Source organism: Balaenoptera acutorostrata, chromosome 2, assembly GCF_949987535.1.
Source record: "Balaenoptera acutorostrata chromosome 2, mBalAcu1.1, whole genome shotgun sequence".
Classification (NCBI taxonomy): domain Eukaryota; kingdom Metazoa; phylum Chordata; class Mammalia; order Artiodactyla; family Balaenopteridae; genus Balaenoptera; species Balaenoptera acutorostrata.
In genome coordinates, this window is record NC_080065.1 from 156642798 (window position 1) to 156662760 (window position 19963).

The 19963-nt window shown below is 34.0% G+C and overlaps 1 protein-coding gene across 4 annotated transcripts in view; it reads left to right on the forward strand.

Annotated features, from left to right (window-relative positions):
- RANBP17 (RAN binding protein 17) overlaps positions 1 to 19963 on the forward strand; it is a 307210-nt gene that overhangs the window by 22155 nt on the left and 265092 nt on the right. For 3 of the 4 annotated variants that reach the window (XR_009007183.1, XM_057541105.1, XM_057541107.1), the window contains 8 exons: positions 1018 to 1184; positions 4613 to 4678; positions 9699 to 9803; positions 11189 to 11354; positions 14090 to 14163; positions 16381 to 16500; positions 18293 to 18439; positions 18972 to 19144. Coding sequence is in view for 3 of the 4 variants with exons in the window: in XM_057541105.1 (XP_057397088.1) it covers positions 1018 to 1184; positions 4613 to 4678; positions 9699 to 9803; positions 11189 to 11354; positions 14090 to 14163; positions 16381 to 16500; positions 18293 to 18439; positions 18972 to 19144 (1018 nt within the window). In the remaining variant the exon portion in view is untranslated. The remainder of the gene's footprint in view (positions 1 to 1017; positions 1185 to 4612; positions 4679 to 9698; positions 9804 to 11188; positions 11355 to 14089; positions 14164 to 16380; positions 16501 to 18292; positions 18440 to 18971; positions 19145 to 19963) is intronic. The other variant, XM_057541106.1, reaches the window with a different exon arrangement.

Here is a 19963-nt window from a genome sequence, read left to right on the forward strand (position 1 = left end):
GGGCCAAAGTAGAAATGGAAACTTTTCCCTTTAAAAATTTTTTTTCTTCTGTTTTTCTGATAGACTTTTGTGGCCCATTTGTTACCTCAGTCACTCCTCCATTGGGAAGCTCATAGCTGAATTTGCTACCCACTTTTAATGATTTGGGTATATTAACTTTATTCCAGGCTTTACTCTTCTGTTCGTACTTTCTTTAACTTATGTACTTATTTTATCACATTATATTATTTGTATTGTTTTCTGCCACTTAAACAGCCATATAGTGTGTAGTCAGTTTTGCTATAACATGACATATGTATTCCTAAAAGTGACTATGCTGTGCAGTGATATGTAGTAAAACCACAGGGCTTATTAGAGAAATGGGATTATGGAAATAAAATTGAAACATTTTGTCAGTGACACATTAAAAAAAGGATAGAAATCTAATAAAAGACATAGTAGAGTTTTACACATGTTAAATGGTTAAGAAATACTAAATAGTAGAATAAATACAGCATTTTATGTTGAAGAAGACCTGAAGTTTGTGGAAGGGGACCCACTTCAACAAATAACTCACAAATAACTCATTAAGTGTTGAAATTTGTGAGTTACTATGAAGGTAGAAGGAAGGTGATCGGAAATAGGATGGAAATTGTAACACCAAAAGGGATGAGTCTGATAACACATGAAATGAACTGAGATAGCTAGTAGATATATGCATTTTGAGTATGGCTTGGTTCGTTTGGCTTGGTTGCCGTTTTCCTTATTCACCTAGTGTTTCTTTCTAAATGAAATTATGCAAAAATGAAAGTGACATTCGCATTATACTCATATTATCCCCTAATATATCAATTGAATTGGAACAAATTTGCTTTTTCCAAATAACCCTTATAGGAGAACTGACTGTATAAATAAGTACATATCTTGGAGAAGGGGATTGACTTTTGTCAAAGAATGTGTTGTCATCACTACCTGTTTTTACATTATTCACTTTAAGTTACTGAAAAGTCCAAATGATCACAATATTTTTTTTTACAGGAAACTACATTCTTAATTATGTGGCATCACAACCCAAGCTGGCTCCCTTTGTCATCCAAGCTCTACTTCAAGTCATTGCTAAAATTACTAAATTGGGGTGGTTTGAGGTTCAGAAAGACCAGTTTGTCTTCAGAGAAATTATTGCTGATGTGAAGAAGTTTCTTCAGGTAAGAAGGCATTATTACATTATAAGAACATCAGTAGTTGTTTTTTGGTTTAGAAAACTGCTTTTCTTAAAGTTGTATGGTTTGTTTTGTGGCTACCAGAACCATATTAATTATGGTTTATTATTTATCCTCTGGAGCCTGTATTTTTTATTGCCAGGAAAAGAGGATCATGTCATATAACTTCCAAACCAGAAGAATGCAAATTATAATGTTTTATAATTTCAAAAATATATGTTGTCATTTCTAACCACGTGTATCTATGTATTGCATATATGCAAAACATGTATATAATGTTTTTCATGTATTATCTAATTTAATGCTAATTACATCTCTGTGAAGGGAATTACATTTTGTAAATGAGAAGACTGAGGCTTAGAAAAGTTAGGTAATTTGTATAGGATTGCATAGTGATCTAGTAAAGCATAGCACTCGTACTTCAACAGGTTTTCTAACTTAAGATATATATATTTAAAAATTTTTTTACATTATACCACATTGAGTCATACTAAATTCTCAAGAATGTTTTTAACCTAAATGATTAAAGTTATAACATACTCACATTTAACTTACACAAATTCAGGTATTTGGACTAAAAAAAAAAAAAAGAAAGAAAAGAAAAAAGAAAAGCAAGAGGACACTAATTTAAACTGTGCCAGTGATTCCACTTGCCATTCCACATAGTATTTTGTGTTGTGGGGTGTGATATGGGAAACTTAAATCTGCTCTTTTCTGTTCCTGTATGCCTCTTAGGATGACCACCATGCCCTGCTCAGTATGATTCAGATATTTAAAGATACATACTTTTTCATGCAAGTGTTATCCCTAATCGCAGGAAAAGTACTTTAGTTGGTGCTCTGCTGAAGAAGCAGTGATCTGTTACAGTTCTCAAGGAAAAACTGGCAGTTTGGATTAATAGATGTTCAGTGTTGGTTTATTGGCAATTAGGGGGCTATTTGGACTTTCTGAGATGTTATTGCTTATACAGTAACTGTCAGATTTAATCCCTATGTAAGATGTAACTCCATCATACATTGTAATGCTAGAAACCTCAGAATATGAAACACTAGACTATACTGCTTCTCTTTTATTCATATTGTTAAAATCCTGGTTAACAAATATTTGATTAGCTAAAATATCACAAGAATAAGTGTATTTTTAGCCCTGAGGAGATCTGCTGTGGGACAGAGGGATAGTTTATTCAGTGACATATGAGTTTCTCACTTTATAGTTGTGCATATAATTTTGACTAACACAATAGCACCCCTCTCTTGTCATTTACTAAGATTGTACACAGCTCATCAAGAATCATTAGTGTAAATAAGAATAGATTTCAGAGTTCTTTTAAAATAAAATCAAGGTTGAAAACAGAATGAAATGAAATCATTCTTGTTGGCTAAGATTTCTCAAGCTCCCTTTTCAATGGCTGATAAGTTGAGCTTAAGTTGGGCTTTAGTGTGCTTTTGTCAGTTTTGGAAGACCAGAAGAAACAGAAAATGTTTTATCTTCAAAGTTTATTACAGTATCACAAAAAAAGCACTTGCTTTCTGGGTATATGACTTAACCTAACCTTGAGTCATGAGAAAGACAGCTGACTTAGTGTTTTAGTACTCTAAAATAGTACCGCATGGTTCCTTTGGGTAATAACAGCTTCTGTGAATTTTGTACTAAAAATTATTTTAAGTTTGTTAAATTTTTAATGGCCTGAAATTTTGTATATCTTCTTTTCTCTGTTATTGTAACCTTATTGCTGCCACACTTCTAACATTTACATGCCTCCTTTCTACATACATACCCAGGAGATACTACTATCATCTAGGACAGTGCTATTCAGATTGCTGGTTCACAGCAAGATAAGGAGTTTATGTCAGAATGTAAATCAACATGGTGCTTCCATCATCAAGAGAGACTTGCTATGAAAAAAATGCCAGCTGAACTAAACAGTGTACTAAGTGACTTATCTGTTTTATATTTTGGTGCAATCTCTTGTCATGGACCAGTATCAAACCATTCTCAGATTAGAATCAAATTTGCAGACTACCAGCAGATTCATGGACTAACAGTTGGTCAGGGAATGACACGTTAAGGAGCATTCGTCTGGTTTACACAGAAGATGGATGCTTCAGTAATGTGAAATCTGTAGTTTATCATAGAGTTCCGATTGTCCTAAAGGGCCATAAAGAGTTAAAATGCAAAAATTGGACTTCCCTGTTGGGGCAGTGGTTAAGAATCTGCCTGCCAACGCAGGGGATACGGGTTCGATCCCTGGTACGGGAAGATCCCACGTGCCACGGAGCAACTAAGCCCATGCACCACAACTACTGAGCCTGTGCTCTAGAGTCCACGTGCTGCAACTACTGAGCCCACGTGCCGCAACCACTGAAGCCCGCGCGCCTAGAGCCCATGCTGCACAACAAGAGGAGCCACCGCAATGAAAAGCCCACGCACCGCAACGAAGAGTAGCCCCTGCTCGGCGCAGCTAGAGAAAGCCCACGCACAGCAACGAAGACCCAGTGCAGTCAAAAAAAAAAAGCAAAAATTATGGATGTTTCTTTTATTTTTTTATTCTGAGATAATTTGAACTTAATTACACCTAGTGACCCATTGTTAGTGGAATTCTCTGATAGTTAGAAGGAATGACCAGCTATAAAATTAAGGCTTGAAAAGTGTATCATCTGTATTGCTTTTTTAAAATTATTATACTGTAATTGGATGTTAGATTTTTTTATTTTCATACTTCCAGTGTGATTTTGCAGTTGGGTAATTTGTTAGTAATGTGCATATAAAATCTGAATTTTGATTTGAAGGAAGTTATTGAGATTAAATTGGAAGCTGATTACATTAAAACATCATACTGTATTGATAGTCATGTATTTACCCAGTGCATTGGGCAGTTCACAAGCCTTCATTACAGATCCATAGTAAATGCATATACATGCACTATTAAATAATATTAAAAAAGCCTAAGTGATCTTATCTGGTGTTAGGTTGAGGGGTTTAAATTAGTTCCTAAGTTATTAATTATTTACTGAATGCATCTATCTTCAAGCAAATTTACAGAGCTAAAAATTGTTTTTTGTTCTTTCTTATTCGTGGTCTTATGAAAAGGATTAAACTACACTCCTGTATTTTGAGGTTTAGTTTATTGTAAGTCCTACGTACTGAAAACATTTTATAGAGTATCATGAAGTTCTAAGGTAGGTGAGCTTTTTTCCCACTCAACTCTATACCTAGATTTATCCTTCAAAAAAATGAACTTAACATTATTTTTATTTGTGGACCTCATAGTGATTTTTCTATATATTTTAATAGATCTATTTTAAGAAAATGTGATGTTTCAGTATTTAATTACTTGTAAATGTTACCTGGTTTACACATTAAGAACCAATCATTTGTCTCCATTTAGGCTAAACTTGTTTTTTTCTCCAAAGGGTACTGTGGAACACTGCATAATTGGAGTAATAATCCTCTCAGAATTGACTCAGGAAATGAACCTGGTAAGCCTTTCCATCTAATGGTGACATGAAGTTTGCTAAGTAATGTCATTTCTTTGATGTAAAATCTTTGTGTGGCTTAAAACTCTGAATAAGCAAGTCTTTTTTTTGGGGGGGGGTGTCTAGTTTATTGGTGGGATAATTAAGTATTGGAACACTTTTATTGTTACTGAAAATGACAGTAACAATATAAAGTACTGCAAAGAACAAGAAATTAGACATGGTCCTCTCTCCATGGCAATTGGAGAACCGTCCTTTTATCCTCTGTGTATATAGTAATATACTAATCATAAAAATAAATTATATGCAAAAGTGGAACAAGCCTTTATTTGCTTACACATAAAAGACAAGCAGTTTAGCAGTTTGGTGAATTGATTCTCAATAATGGATACACAGCATGACTCAACAAAGAACAGGCTACTTGTTAGCATGGGTTTCACCCATACAAGGAGAGTTTGCAGAAGCTATGCTTCCCCCCAACCAGCGCCTTTAGGAACTCAGCAGCTGAGCACATCCTCACCTGCTCCTGTTCATTTTTGTATTTAACATGGTTCTAAACAGAACAAAAGCAGAAGTTGGGTTTTACATGGAGTAATGTTATAATAAAGGGGAATGTATTGTTTATATTTAAGAACTTTTATCTTTTTTTTAAAATTGAAGTACAGTTGGCATACAATATTATATTAGTTTCAAGTGTATAACATAATGATTTGACATTTATACATATATATATATGAATTGATCACCACGTAAGTCTAGTAACCATCTGTCACCATACAAAGTTATTAAAATATTATTGACTATATTCCTCATGCTGTACATTATATCCCCGAGACTTATTTATTTTATAACTGGAAGTTTGTACCTCTTAATCCTCTTCACCTATTTCATCCAGCCCCCATCCCCCTCCTCTCTGGCAACCACCAGTTTGTTCTCTGTATCTGTGAGTCTTTCTGTTTTGTTTTCTAGATTTCACATATAAGTGAAATCAGATGGTATTTGTCTTTCTCTATCTGACTTATTTCACTTAGCATAATACCTTCTAGGTCCACCCATGTTATTGCAGACAGCATGATTTCATTCTTTTTTAATGCCTGAGTAATTCCATTGTGTGTATTTATACTATATACTCTATTCATTGATCTATTGATAGACACTTAGGTAGCTTCCATATCTTGGCTATTGTAATTGATGTTGCAGTGAACATAGGGGTGCATATATCTTTTTGAATTAGTGTTTTTGTTTTCTTTGGGTAAATACCCAGAAGTGGAATTGCTGGATCATATGGTAGTGCTATTGGGTTCGCCAAAAAGTTCGTTCGGGTTTTTCCACGGAAAAACCCGAATGAACTTTTCGCCCCCAAAAAAAAAATCTTACGGAAAAACCCAAACAAACTTTTTGCCCAACCCAATATTTTTAATTTTTTGAGGACCTTCCGTACTATTTTCCATAGCAGCCATACTAATTTACATTCCCACCAACAGTGCACAAGGGTTCCCTTTTTTCCACGTCCTTGCCAATACTTATTTGTTGTCTATTTAATAATAGCTATTCTGAAAGACATGAGGTGATATCTCACTGTGGTTTTGAGTTGCATTTCTCTGAGGATTAGTGATTTTGAACATCTTTTCATGCATCTGTTGGCCATCCGTGTGTCTTCCTTAGAAAAATGTCTATTCAGGTCCTCTGCCTATTTTTTATTCAGATTTTTTTTTGATACTGAGGGTAGGGAAGTTTTCAGCAATTATGGCTTCAAATACATTCTGTGCTCTTTTCTTTCTCTCTTCTCCTTCTGGGACCCCTATAATAATGCAAATGTTAGTACGCTTGTTGTTGTCTTAGAGGTCCCTTAAGCTATCCTCATTTTTTAAAAATTCTTTTTTCTTTTTGCAGTTGCAATTGGGTTATTTTGACTACCCTGTCTTCCAGATTGCTGATCCATTCCTTTGCTTCCTCTAGTCTGCTGTTGATTCCCTCTAGTATATTTTTCATTTCAGTTATTGTATTCTTCAGTTCTGATTGGTTCTTTTTTATATTTTCTATTTCTTTGTTGAAGTTCTCACTGAGTTCATCCATTTGTCTCCCGATTTTGGTGAGCATCTTTATCACTTACTTTGAACTCTTTATCTGGTAAGTTGCTTATCTGCATTTTGTTTAGTTCCTTTCCTGGGGTTTTGTCTGATTCTTTCAATTGGAAGGTATTCCTTTGCCTCCTCATTTTGTCTGACTCTCTGTGTTTGTTTCTATGTAGTAGGTGTATCAGCTACTTCTCCTGGTCTTCAAACAGTGGTCTTAACATAAAAGGTGTTCTGTGGGGCCCGGTGGTACCATCTCCCTGGTCACCAGAGCCGGGTGCTCCAGGTGCTCCTCCTCCTTTGTGTGGGCTGCCTGTGCCCTCCTGTTGTGGTTGGGCCAAGATTGCTGCAGGCGTACTGGTTGTCGGGGCTGGTCCTCGCCCAGCTGGCTGAGAGGTCTGGCTCTGAGTGCTGCAGGTGGGCTGATGTGCTGATCTGTGGTTTTCTCCTTGCCTCCTCTCAGGAAGCACATGATTTGATTTGTTACGTCACTAATGATGTTCACTTTGGTCACTTGACTAAGATGGTCTCTACCAGGCTTCTCCAACTGTACATTGATTCTTTCCCCCTTTGTAAATAATGAGTATTTTGTGGGCAGGTAGTTTAAGACTCTGAAAATACCTTATTCCTCATTAAACTTTTAATTTATTCATTTATTATTTCTATCAGTTTGGATTCCTGGTTTCTAACTTTGTTTAATAGGTTATAGTTTGTTACTTACATTATATTTTGATGCCCAAATTTTCCCAAATTTGGCCATTAGGAACCCTTTCAGGCTAGCATCTCTGTTCATTTGACATTTATTCACCATCCTTCGAACATTTTCTTTTCTGTCACAAGATGTTCCACGCTTACCTTGTGTAGAACTAGGTACCTTTTGAAAAAAGCTTCAAGCTCTGAAGTGTGATTTTGACTTTGTATGGTAAAAAATACATGGCTTCTGTGGAGACATTTTACTTAGCCTAATTTTAGAGCATTAACAATTTCAACTAGCATTTCTTAAGTACTTCTGAACCAGGCAATAGGGAGACCTACAATGCATAATGAAAATCAAATATTATAATTGTCAAATGTGAGCCAGGTAAATTCATGTAGGGTCAACAACAGGATGTATCTTCTAAGAAAAAGATCTAAGCTTGAGGTTTCTTAAAAGTTTAGAATTACATGTTATCATGCTTTTGTAGAAGCTAAGTCTAGTGTTCCTGCAGTATATTCAATATATAATCATCAAGAAGTAAAATATTCTTTGCCTACATGGTAGAGACATAGTTATGCAGTAGAAAATGGATGTATAATCCCTCTTCTCAAAAAAAATTGGATATCTAAATAAGTAACCCAAGTAGAATAAGCATGTATGCCTTGAAGATAACTCTGAAATAAGACCTGGATTTGTGTTTTAGCTCTATTGCCTACTGCTTTGTCCAAACTTCTTAATGTCTTTAAACTTACATATCACTATCTGTAAAGCAATCATGACACTTTCCTTGGGTCTTATTAAGATTAGATAAGTTACTAGCACAGGTCCTAGTACATACAAGTGCTCAATAAACCCAAGGTTCTTCCCTAAGTGTTATAGATATGGTGTGCCTGTGAGCTTTAATTTTCTCTTATGTGAAAAGAGAATAATATATATCTCACAGGTTAGGTTTGAGGATTTAGTGAAATAATATGTGAATATTATTAACTATTATTAATTAATATATATTATATATATAATATATAATAATAATATTATTATATATTAATATATATAAGTTGAGATTATAATGCTATATGCTATTATTAATTTGTATTAAGGAGAAATTTTTATATATTGAGGGAAACTGAAGAGACAGACCAATTGAAGGAGAGAGAGATGGCCGTTTGATTTAAAAGAAGGGGGGAATGCTGGAAATGCTAACTTGAATCTTACATAGTAGGTAGAGATTCCAGTAACTGCTTTCTGTAATCACTTTGGGCTTCTGTTATGTTTCATGTTTCTATAAGTAAATGTGGCATTTAAGTATAATATGATGGAGCTTAGGAAGTATCAGATAATTTTGATCTCACTACTTTTTTCAAGTCTATAAATATCAGGAAGGAAAATGGTTTATTTTCATCTTTCAGATACCAAAAGGAATGCTATAGCTGCTGTAGCCTGTGGTATTAATAATTGTTTGGGTATCAGATTTCAGCTTTGTTTGCTGTTTCCTAGTGATAAATGGAAATATTAATGGTACTAATAGTATAGTTTTTGCCATATTGTATTTTAGATTAGAGGCTCAAGGACTAGTCTTAGTAAACTTATTCTTAAAAATTATTTATTATTAACTAATAAAATATTCAGGGGGAATATACTATTGCTTATGTAATAGATCAAATTTCTGATTATTTATAATTTCTGCCTTGGTTTTTTTTTTTTTAGAATATCAAAATACATGAATCAGTGACATATCTGATATATATAGAAATATCACTTTCATATAGAAGAATCTTCTGTAACTGATTCAGTTTGCTGATTCACAGAAAGTTAGAATTTGAGGATTATCTCAGAAATGTCCCATTTTATAGGTGGAGCCTGAGGAACAGGGAAGCTATTACTTGCCTAATGTGAAATGTGATGCATGACTCAGGAGTTGACAGTATCTATCTATTATTTTATAATCTGTGTTTATATTGCCTCTGAAAGTATGATCAATTCTGCTTTTCAATTTTGGCATCAGTATAGTTTGTAGAGAGAGCACTGAATTAAAACAGTACAGAAACTTGGGTTCTAGTCATGGCTCTGCCATTATTAGCTCTTTGAGTAACCATAAACAAATCACTTATACTAGTAGATTTTTAAAAGCTGTTTTAGCTCAATACTTTATGATTCTTTAATCATTATTTTCATTCCTTTTCTTACATAGTAAATTTTTGCTTTGCTGTTTGGTAAGTCTGGTTAAATAAATTCATCTTGAACTTTCTAGGTCGATTATTCTAGACCTTCAGCAAAACACAGGAAAATAGCTACCTCATTTCGTGACACTTCTCTTAAAGACATTTTAGTGCTAGCATGCTCTCTTCTAAAAGAGGTAAGTTACTTAATAATTCAGCATCCTGTTTCAGAAGAATTTCAGATGAATTCCCCTGTGCCCATTTAATTTAAGTACAAATTAATTTGCACAAATCTGTAAGCGGTTCCAAAAAATTCACTTTTATTTAGTCGGGATATGATAAAGTAAGATCTAAAGGGAATTTAGTAACTTGTCTTTAGACAGTAGTTTCATTATCTTCCTACTGTAGATTACTTATTGCAGAAGCTAATTAAGACTTAGTTTCTATATTGCCCTGCCCATATTTTAATGGGGTGCAGATGAACAATGAAATGATGGCAAGTTTTCCTAATTCATCATTCATCAATATTTTTTCAGAGTTGAGCCAAGATAGTTGACTTTAATAATTTCTTTAGGAAATAATATTTTCCCGTTTGCTACTTAGTGCCCTATTGAACATTAGGGATAGTATGATTCATAATTATATTGTGTTCTCTTGTAATACAGGGACTCCCTCATTCTGCTCAAGCTTGTTAATTGGTGTAGTAGAGCATTTCCCAAAGTATGTTCCACTAATCACTAGTTTCTACTTATTTAAGTTCTGTGGTATAGTAACATGGTAACTGCCACACTAGGCCAGACTAAAAGTTCCTCTATTATTTAAAAATTTTTCTTTTAGTATGAAAAATTTTAACATATACACAAGAAGATGGAATAGTATAATAAACTCCCTTAGACCCAGCAACCAGTTAAGCATTAACAACTCGTGACCAATCTTGTTTCATCTCTATCCTTAACTAACCACTTTATTTCTTTCTGTGTTTTTCTTGAAGCAGAATCCCAAGCTTCTTATCATTTCCTCCACAAATATTTCACATTGTATCTCTAGGAGATATAATCTATTCTGGTTGTGTCAGAATGAACATTTTGAGGGGGTCGGGATTGTTCTCTAGGAGCTTGTGAGTGTCCTTCCACATTCAAACAGCTCTGAGAACCTTTGTTAGCTGAATGTGTATCGTTTATGCATGAAGCTCCCCTACTTTTTCTTGAAGAATATTATATTTTCAGCTTGTTCCAATTGCTCCTTGAGCTAACGAATCCTGTACATTTATACATTTGTGCTGTGTAAAGTATTTGTCCTAAAGTTACTTCTTACAACTTTAGAAGGTGACCTCCAGTTTGCATTTAAATATGAAAGGTTTTAACCCCATTTTACAAGATTAAATTTGAAAATTTAATCTATTATTGTAGATTTTTGTTGATAGTGATATTACAGTTTTTTTCTAATATATACAACATAACTTTGCAAATTTTTTTTTTTTTACTAATTTTAATTTGTCACTGAAGAATTATTTAAATTAGTTGAGTAAAATTCTTTTAATTGACATATGTCAATGTTTCATTTGACTCTGAACCTCTTTCAGGTGTTGGCCAAGCCTTTAAACCTTCAGGACCAAGGTCAGCAAAACCTAGTAATGCAAGTCTTGAAACTGGTCCTCAACTGCCTTAACTTTGACTTCATTGGCAGTTCAGCAGATGAATCTGCAGATGATCTTTGTACAGTACAGATTCCAACAACTTGGAGAACAAGTAAGAAAAAAGTTTAGTGTAAGGAATGGTCAACATAAAATACACAGGATTAGCAGTATAGTTGCTTTATGTGCAATTATCTCTGTTTTTTACTTGGCAATCAAAAAGTTCAAAAAAATTTGTAACCTAAGGTAGCTGCTGATACCCAATGTTGAAATCTGTTTTCCTCAGTTCATATCATAGTAACCTTTTTGGAAAAAAGAAAAGACAACTCTAGATTTGGAGGACGACCAGTTTAGGTGGGGAAATGAAGAGCTCTGTTTTGAAATTTTCAGATAAACAGTAGAAGAGGATATAACACTTGGCAGGAGATATCAACATATTTTTCAAAGTTATAAAGAGAATGAATTAGAGTAGCTAACTTAGCAGAGCAGAATTGCAATTTACTTTCTTACAGAGAAGGACGCCAAAAAAGAGCAAACTCACTTGCTCTCACACATCCCAGAAAGATGATGGCAATAGGGCTTTCCTATTGAAGTCAGAGGTAGGGAATTGGGCTGAAAGGACTTGGTAAAAAGTCTGTGTTCTGCACAAACACCCCCGGGATCTTCTCTACCACCTCTGTGCAGCTCTGTGACTGCCCTTTTCCCTTCCTTCCCTATGTGTACTTCCCTCTCCATTCCGAAGACCAGAGCTTTTTTCCCTTGAGAAATTAAACTGGAGAGGTTTTGCATTCAGGGGTATCAGATATAGTAGAGAAACACCATACATTTGGTGAAAACTTCTAATATGGAAGTCAGAGACTAAAAGAAACAATTAAAAGGGACTTTGTATCTTGATAGTAGTGATGAATGCGTGAACCAACACATGTAGTAAAAATTGCACAGACTAAATACACATACACACACGAGTACATGTAAAATTGGGAAAGCCAAATAAGATTGGTGGATTGGATTTTATCAATGTGCCTTCTTGATTGTGATATTGTGCTTTAGTTTTGCAAGAACTTACCATTTGTGGAAATGGGGTCAACAATACATGGGATCTCTCTGTATTATTTCTTGCAACTGCATATAAATCTGATTATCTCAAGAAATCTTTTTTTAAAAAGAGAGAGTTAGTAGAAACAGAGACAAAGTGAAGAGTCAAAGTAAATTTCAAAAAGGTTTAATTACTATCCTCAGAGAGATAAGAAAAGGTAATGCACTCCTGAAACATGAATAGGATATTGTTTCAAAAACGAAAGTTAAGACAGTGTTCCAAATATACAGGTTGCCCAAATAAGACATTCAGTAAACGAGTTGGAAGATAAAGTTAAGGAAATATCCCAGAAAGTAGAACAAAAAAAGCAAGAAGAGATTTGATAGGAGAAAAAAATGCAAGAATATTGAAGCATGAAACTAGGAGCCTTGGCATCTGACTATTAGGAGTTCAAGAAAGGACAGGAAAAAACAGAAGGCAATTTGCAAACAACACCAAAAAAAATTCTCAGCAGTGAGACACATAAATTTTCAGATTGAAAGATCCCATAAGTACCCAACATAATGAAAAAAAATACACTAAGCTTCATAATCATGACATTTCAGAATAACAAGGACAAAGAGAACCTAAAATCTACCAGAAGGAAAGTCACCTACAAAGGATTGGGATCAAGAATGGTATTAGATTTCTCAACAGTAGAACTGGAAGCTAGAGGACAATGGAGTAATATCCTCAGACTTCTGAGTGAAAATAATTTTCAAACTAGACTGAAATTACCAAGTATAAGAGAATAAAGATATTTTCAGACATGTAAATCGTTCTGAAATTTATCCCTATGTACTTGCTCTTATGAAGCTACTTGACATACAAGCAAGAAAATAGAGGATATGGAGTTCAGGAAAGCTTTAACACAAGATGACTATCAGCAGACATTAAAAGGAGATAATTATGTAACACATTTTGGAACAGCCAGTCTAAGTTGAAGAAGGCTCCAGGAAGAAGGGGTGGGAAGATGGAAGTGATAGGTTATTTGATGCTATTGACCAGGTGGAAAATGGCATGAAGAACATTTTGCAAATCTGTCAGAGCATTTGGAAAGAATTAGTGACAAATATCGATCTACACAACTAAGCACAGAAAAGATGCTGTGATTAAATCCAGGGAGTGTTGGAAATGTGATATAATCATAGTATACTTGGCTTAGCTGTTAACATTATTTACATAGTCATAATAAGGTAAACACTTAGAATTGATTTAATTCCAAATTGTTACAACAGTGGATGGATTTTTGAGAGAGGATGGATTGTAGAAAGAGTGGTGGGAGTAGAGGGGAGAGTGTACCGTAACAAGGTCATTTGAGACCTAAAATAAAACAGTCAAAGACATGTAATACAGCATGTAATTTGGAAACATGTATTTAAATATAGCTAAGAGTTGAAAGGCAGTTGGAATGGAGTAGGGTACAGCTGTTTTTTACTATATACTTTTTAGTACTATTTACTTTTTGATACTATTTGAATTTTTAAATGTTTTTATTACCTTAATGTAAATGAAAATAATGAGAAGGTTCTCTAGGTAAGAACTGTAGGTGCTACATGGAAATAAGGAACATCTTAGCTAATTAATTTCTATCTTTGTATTATTTCATATTTCAAAGGAAAATAGCTAGCAATTAAAAAGGAATTAAGCCTAACTACAAAGAAAGATTGGCCACATGCAGAGGTCTTGGAGTTTTTGGTTTGTATGATAATGTCTTACTATGTGAAGATCACTGAATTGAAAGTAATGGTGTTAGAATTTTTTTTTTTTTCCAGTTTTCCTGGAACCAGAAACATTGGATCTTTTCTTTAATTTGTATCATTCACTTCCACCACTCCTATCTCAGTTAGTAAGTAAAACTCATTCATTATTTCATTAAAAAGTACCTGTGATATTTATATAAGGGTGGTACATATTTACTTTATTTATATTCTTGATTAGGTTTACCTCTTATAAGAGATTCTTACATCATCTGGGATTTGTATTACGTAAACTATTTTTCAGTTTCTATTTATAGTCCATAGTTCCCGTCATTTCACTGGTGAGCCCAAAACCCATAACTGGTGATTTAGTTCCTGCCTGTAGCCAAGACAACCTATCAACCTCTAAGTATCTTTTTTCCTACTCAGTCCTCAGCTCTTCTTCTGGGCCTCAGTGCAGTAGTTTGCCACCCCACCTGTTACCTTCCCTTTTCTTAACCTCTCTAACTCTTTCTCCACTTTGCTTGGCTCCATGTCAGGCTTGCCATGTGGCCCCCCATCAGATATCTCCAAATGAGAAACAAAGGGGATCTGCTCACTTGATTTTGTGCTCATCACTCCAGTTGTTCATTTATTTTTTGAATCAAATTCTGTTGTGTGCTAAAAGATTCTTGAAACTCTTTGGTTATAGTATGGAACTCTGAGACTCTGTATCCCATCTTTGTGGAATCTAAAACAGAGACCAGGCAAGATTGAAAAAAAAAAGAAAGTTGTTAGTTTAATATCTAAGCTTGTAGAAGTGAAGTTGGGGAATTCTTATATTGTCATTTCCTGAAAAAAAGATGTTCCACATTTAAAGTACATATCAGCAGTATGTTTGTTTAGATATGTTATCACCTAGAAGGGAGGAATAGGTTCACAAAAATACTCCCTCCCTTTCTTAGAAAACATGTTTGCTCTCAAATCGCGGGTTTTAAGGTGGTGGTTTTTAAACTGGGTTTCACAGGACACTCGTGTTTCCAGGTGGTGCCACAGAACTTCAGCCTTCTGTCTTTTAACCAGAGGAGTCTTGTCTTTAGTTATTTAAAAACCATGGTTTCATGTACAGTTATGTTTTGGGATAAAACAAACAAGCTACTGGTGCTTAAGAAGTAGAGTGGAAAGCAACTGCTTTAGGAGAATGTAGCTGACGTTTATTGGGCATGCCCTATCCTATGATGCTTATCTCACTTCATCCTCACAGTGGCCCTGCAAGGTAACTATTGTTATCTTCCCTATGTAGACAAGGAAACAGATCCAGAATGGCCTAAGTGACTTTCTTCAGGGCAGTGAACTAAATTTTGGAGTTGAGATTCAAACGCAGGTGGTTTTGACCCCAAACCCCTGGATATTTTTATTACGCTAATGGTTCCTGAACCTTCTACACATCAGAAGGGAGTTTTGTTTTTTGGGTTGTTTGCTTGTTTTTTGTTTTTAACATTAAGGACTGTGGCCAACTGAGTAACATCTAAAAAGACTATCCTCTGATTTTTGTCCCTATTCTCACACTTGCCAAGAGAGCCAGACATTTTGTGTGAAATCTCCTAACTGGAATATTTAAATATTGACAGATAATTCTTTTTTTTTTTTTTAAAGTGGGCAAGTTTACATATGTGGGCCAGTTTGGCCTAAAAGTTGCTAGTTTTGGGCCTCTCAGTTAATGAACAAACAGGCTTCAGTGGGTTCCAGTAGTAGAATTAAGAACCCAAGAAGTGAAATTGGCTGATTAAGTATTAACTTCAGAAAGATAACTAGGCCACAGACACTTTGCAGGAATTTTTATACTGTATCTAACTTTTTCAGCAGCATTTTCCAAATTGTTCCTCAAGATATTAATAAATGGTGTGGGCAAGGTGTTTTATCACCAGATAAATTTGGGACATGCTGGATTAAGTAAAGTTAAAGGATTTTTCCCACTTGTAGGATAGCGCAGTGCATATTGTACAGTAGTTCCCAAATGTATTCTACAACAAAACCATATTTTCTTTTTGATGAAACACCTGGTTCGTTGGTTTACAAACAGATTAGGCATCAAAAGCAATTGGGAGCCTTTGAGTGTATGCAGGTCCCGGCTCTGCTCTGGTGTATTTAATATATACAAAAATATTAGAGGAATTTTACACAGAAATAGGAATTCTAGTGGTGGGATTGACGGGTTATGGGTGGTGGTAATTATTGATGATGTTTAGCTTTCATTGTTTTTGGATTCTATAACACTATTTTATCATTAAAATTTTTAAAAATTTAAATGTAAAGAGTAGTGTTCCTTACATGTGGCCTTACATTAATTTTAAAGTTGAAATGAATTTTGTTGTTCCTGTTTTTAGGCACTTTCATGTTTAGTTCAGTTTGCTTCTACAAGAAGGTCCTTATTTAGCAGTCCTGAACGTGCCAAGTACCTTGGTAATTTAATCAAGGGAGTAAAAAGGATACTTGAAAACCCTCAGGTATTTTTGAAATAATTTAGTTAATACTTACCATATTTAAATACAGTTTTTCTGCTGAAAGGTGCATAATAAACTTATGACTTTATTACGATTCTGGAAGAAAATAAGTATCATATTCTACTTTCTTGGATCTCATTTGTAGTATAAATGGGCAGTTTTTAAAAGTGAATGTTTTCCTGACTGACTGCTGTGTTGTTCTTTTTATTTTTCCTGTTCTTTTAGGTAAATATGAATAGAGGTTGTATATCTTATTATGCTTCTGCTTTTTACCATTGTACTTTGCTTGCACTTCTTAAATTACTGAAGTGATTAATTCAGAGTCATATCTACCTTCTAAACTAGAAGACAGTATAAATCTGGATGTTAATATTGGGATAAGTGGTTTTAAATTATGAAATAATATCTTTTTTGCCCTCTTGTGGACAATAAAAGTTTGTAGATTTTTAAATCTACTCTCTATGTTAACTGCGAATCTTCAGTGGCTGTGTTCATTTCAGAGAATTGCACAGCCATTATAAATTAGTGATTTTGGATGCCTAGATAAAATTTGTTTCACTTTTGGTTTTGGTTTAAAATATCTGTAATGAAAGTACAAATTGTAAAAGGTTAAATGATGATTTAAGGAGGTTTATCTAGGTCTCTTGGTTATTAATAACTTAGGGGGGACATATAATATCTATACATAAAGAAAACATTCTTACTCTTTAAAGAACAGTCGTTTTTGCACATTAAGAGGTATTTTATGTGTTGTGCATTCGTTTTATCTTTTCACTGTTGGCATATCTGAAATTTATGTGTTTTGCTGATAAATGGGATTTTTACCAATATATCGATACTTTAAAATTTTTAGTTGTTCAGCTCACTATCATCAGTCAGTATGTGGAAGATAATATGCTAATATCAGATAATTCTCTTAATTGATTTTCCAATATCCTCATGTTGATGTTTTATGGCTCTAAAAGTTAATTTGAATATTATATATATTTTTAGAATTATAAGTATGTATTAAAAGACCCATGAATGCAAAATATATTTTTAAATTAGTCCTTAATAATTAGAAACTATGTTATATTTTTTCATGGGTTGAAATTTTTTACAAACTCTTTCAGTATTAAACAGATACTGAAAGATATTTGAATTCTGTTTCATGCCAGCTATAGTGCAGAGTTCTCAAACTATAAAGATAATAACACACATGTCCTATCTTCAAGGAGCTCACTGAGGGCACCTTTCTTGGTCTTTCCTTTTAACCTGTCCTCCCCACAAAGTTACCTCTGTGTCTTGTAGTACTTTTTTTAAACTTTCTGCTCTACATTGCAGCAGTTTATTTGAATGTCTTAAGAGACAAGTAGTTGCTTGAGGACATAATGCCTCTAGGTACTCAATAAATATTTGTTGAATTAAAAGATGTTTCTGTTGTTTGTGGGTACACATTTAATGTAAGTCTAGTGGTATTGCTCTTTTCCAGGATTTCAAGAGCCAATTCTTACTTTCCATCTTAAATATTTTTCAGGTCTTGTATTGACTTCTGTTTAAGTCACAAGATACACTCTCTCTCTCTCTCTCCCCACCCTTTTCTCCTCTCTTTTCTGTCTCTCATGCAAATTTTTTGGGCTAATATAATGGTTCCCAAACATTATGATTTAGTCATCATGGTCAAAGCTTCCTCCAAAGCCTCTAGTTTGGATTCCTTATTATTAATCATTTAGGACAACATTAAGTCGAGTAGGAATCATTTGGTTTTTTGTTTTTAAGTTTTTTAAAAAGCCTTTCTTTTTGTCTCATAATTTAGGGTTTGTCCAATCCAGGTAATTATCATGAATTTTGTCGATTTTTGGCTCGTTTAAAGACAAATTACCAGCTGGGAGAATTAGTTATGGTGAAGGAGTATCCTGAAGTTATCAGATTGATTGCTAATTTTACCATTACTAGCCTACAGGTAAATAAAAATATATAGTTGATGTTAAACTGTAGATAGTTTTAAAACCCTTTCTTGGTAAGATTTGGTAGGGATTTTTAAAAACATTTATTAGAGCACTTTGCTAAAAATGTTCCTTGCAAGATTTTAGGTAAAAAACTTCTTTGTAACAAATTTTATAATAATAAAAATTTAGAGGCCATCTAAATATCTAATAATTAAAGACCGAATTGAGACGCTGTAGCAAAATCTATGTGGAGAAATGAAATAAAGTTTTACAGATTAGTTTTTGGAAAAATTCTTTTTATAAGTTTGGGGGGAAGTTTTAAAACCATATTTTCCACGTGATATCAACTCTGTGAAAAAATATTCCTGGAAAGATTAGAAGGAAGTTCATAAACATTTAACAGAATTTGCTATTTTAAATGTTCATTGGTTATAATCGGAATAAAAGTTTATTTTGAACTGTATGTTTACTAATTTTGCCTCTGCATTTCTTATTCTAGGAAGACATAATGTCATTTTAAATAACGTTTGCTTTATTTTTTTGTAGCATTGGGAATTTGCTCCCAACAGTGTTCATTATTTATTAACTCTCTGGCAAAGGATGGTAGCATCAGTTCCTTTTGTGAAATCAACTGAACCCCACTTATTAGACACTTATGCACCAGAAATCACGAAGGCCTTTATCACTTCTCGGTTGGAATCTGTTGCCATAGTTGTGAGGTATTGAAAACTAAATGTTTTTGTTGTATTTTCATCTTCTGCATCTTGGAATTTTTTTAAATGGAGGTATAATTTACCTATGGTAAAATTCACCTTTTTTAGTATACAGTTCTCTGAGCTCTGACAAGTGTATGCCGTTGTGTTTAACAACACAATCAAGATATAAAATAGTTCCATCACCCCAAAAAGTTTATCTAGGTTCCTTTGTAGTCAGACCTTTCCCCATCCTCAGCATCTGGCAATTATTGATGTTTTGTTCCCTAAAATTTTTGTCTTTTTTGGATGTTATTACATAAATGAAATCATATAGTATGTAGCCCTTTAGTCTGGCTTCTGTCACTTAGCATAATGCATTTGAGATTCTTCCATTTTGTGTCAGTAGTTCTTTACTTTTTATTGCTGAATAGTATACCATTTTATGGATATATCACAGATATTAGTCCACTCACCTATTGATGGACATTTGGGTTCTTTCTGGTTTTGCCTTTATGAGTAAAATAGCTATAAGTGTTCCTATACAGATTTTTGTATGAATTTAAGTTTTTATTTCTCTTGGATAAATTCCTAGGTGTGAGATTTCTGGGTTGCCTGGTAAGTGTATATTTTACTTTATAAGAAATTGCCAAACTATTTTCCAAAGTGGCTGTATCATTTCACGTTCCCACCAGCAGTGTATGAAAAATCCAATTGCTCTGCATCCTCACCGGCACTTGATATTGTCAGTTTTAAAAAATTTTAGTCATTCTAATAGGTGTGGTGCCTCATTGTGGTTTCAAATTGCATTCCCTTAATAACTAACAATGTTGAGGATCTTTTTAT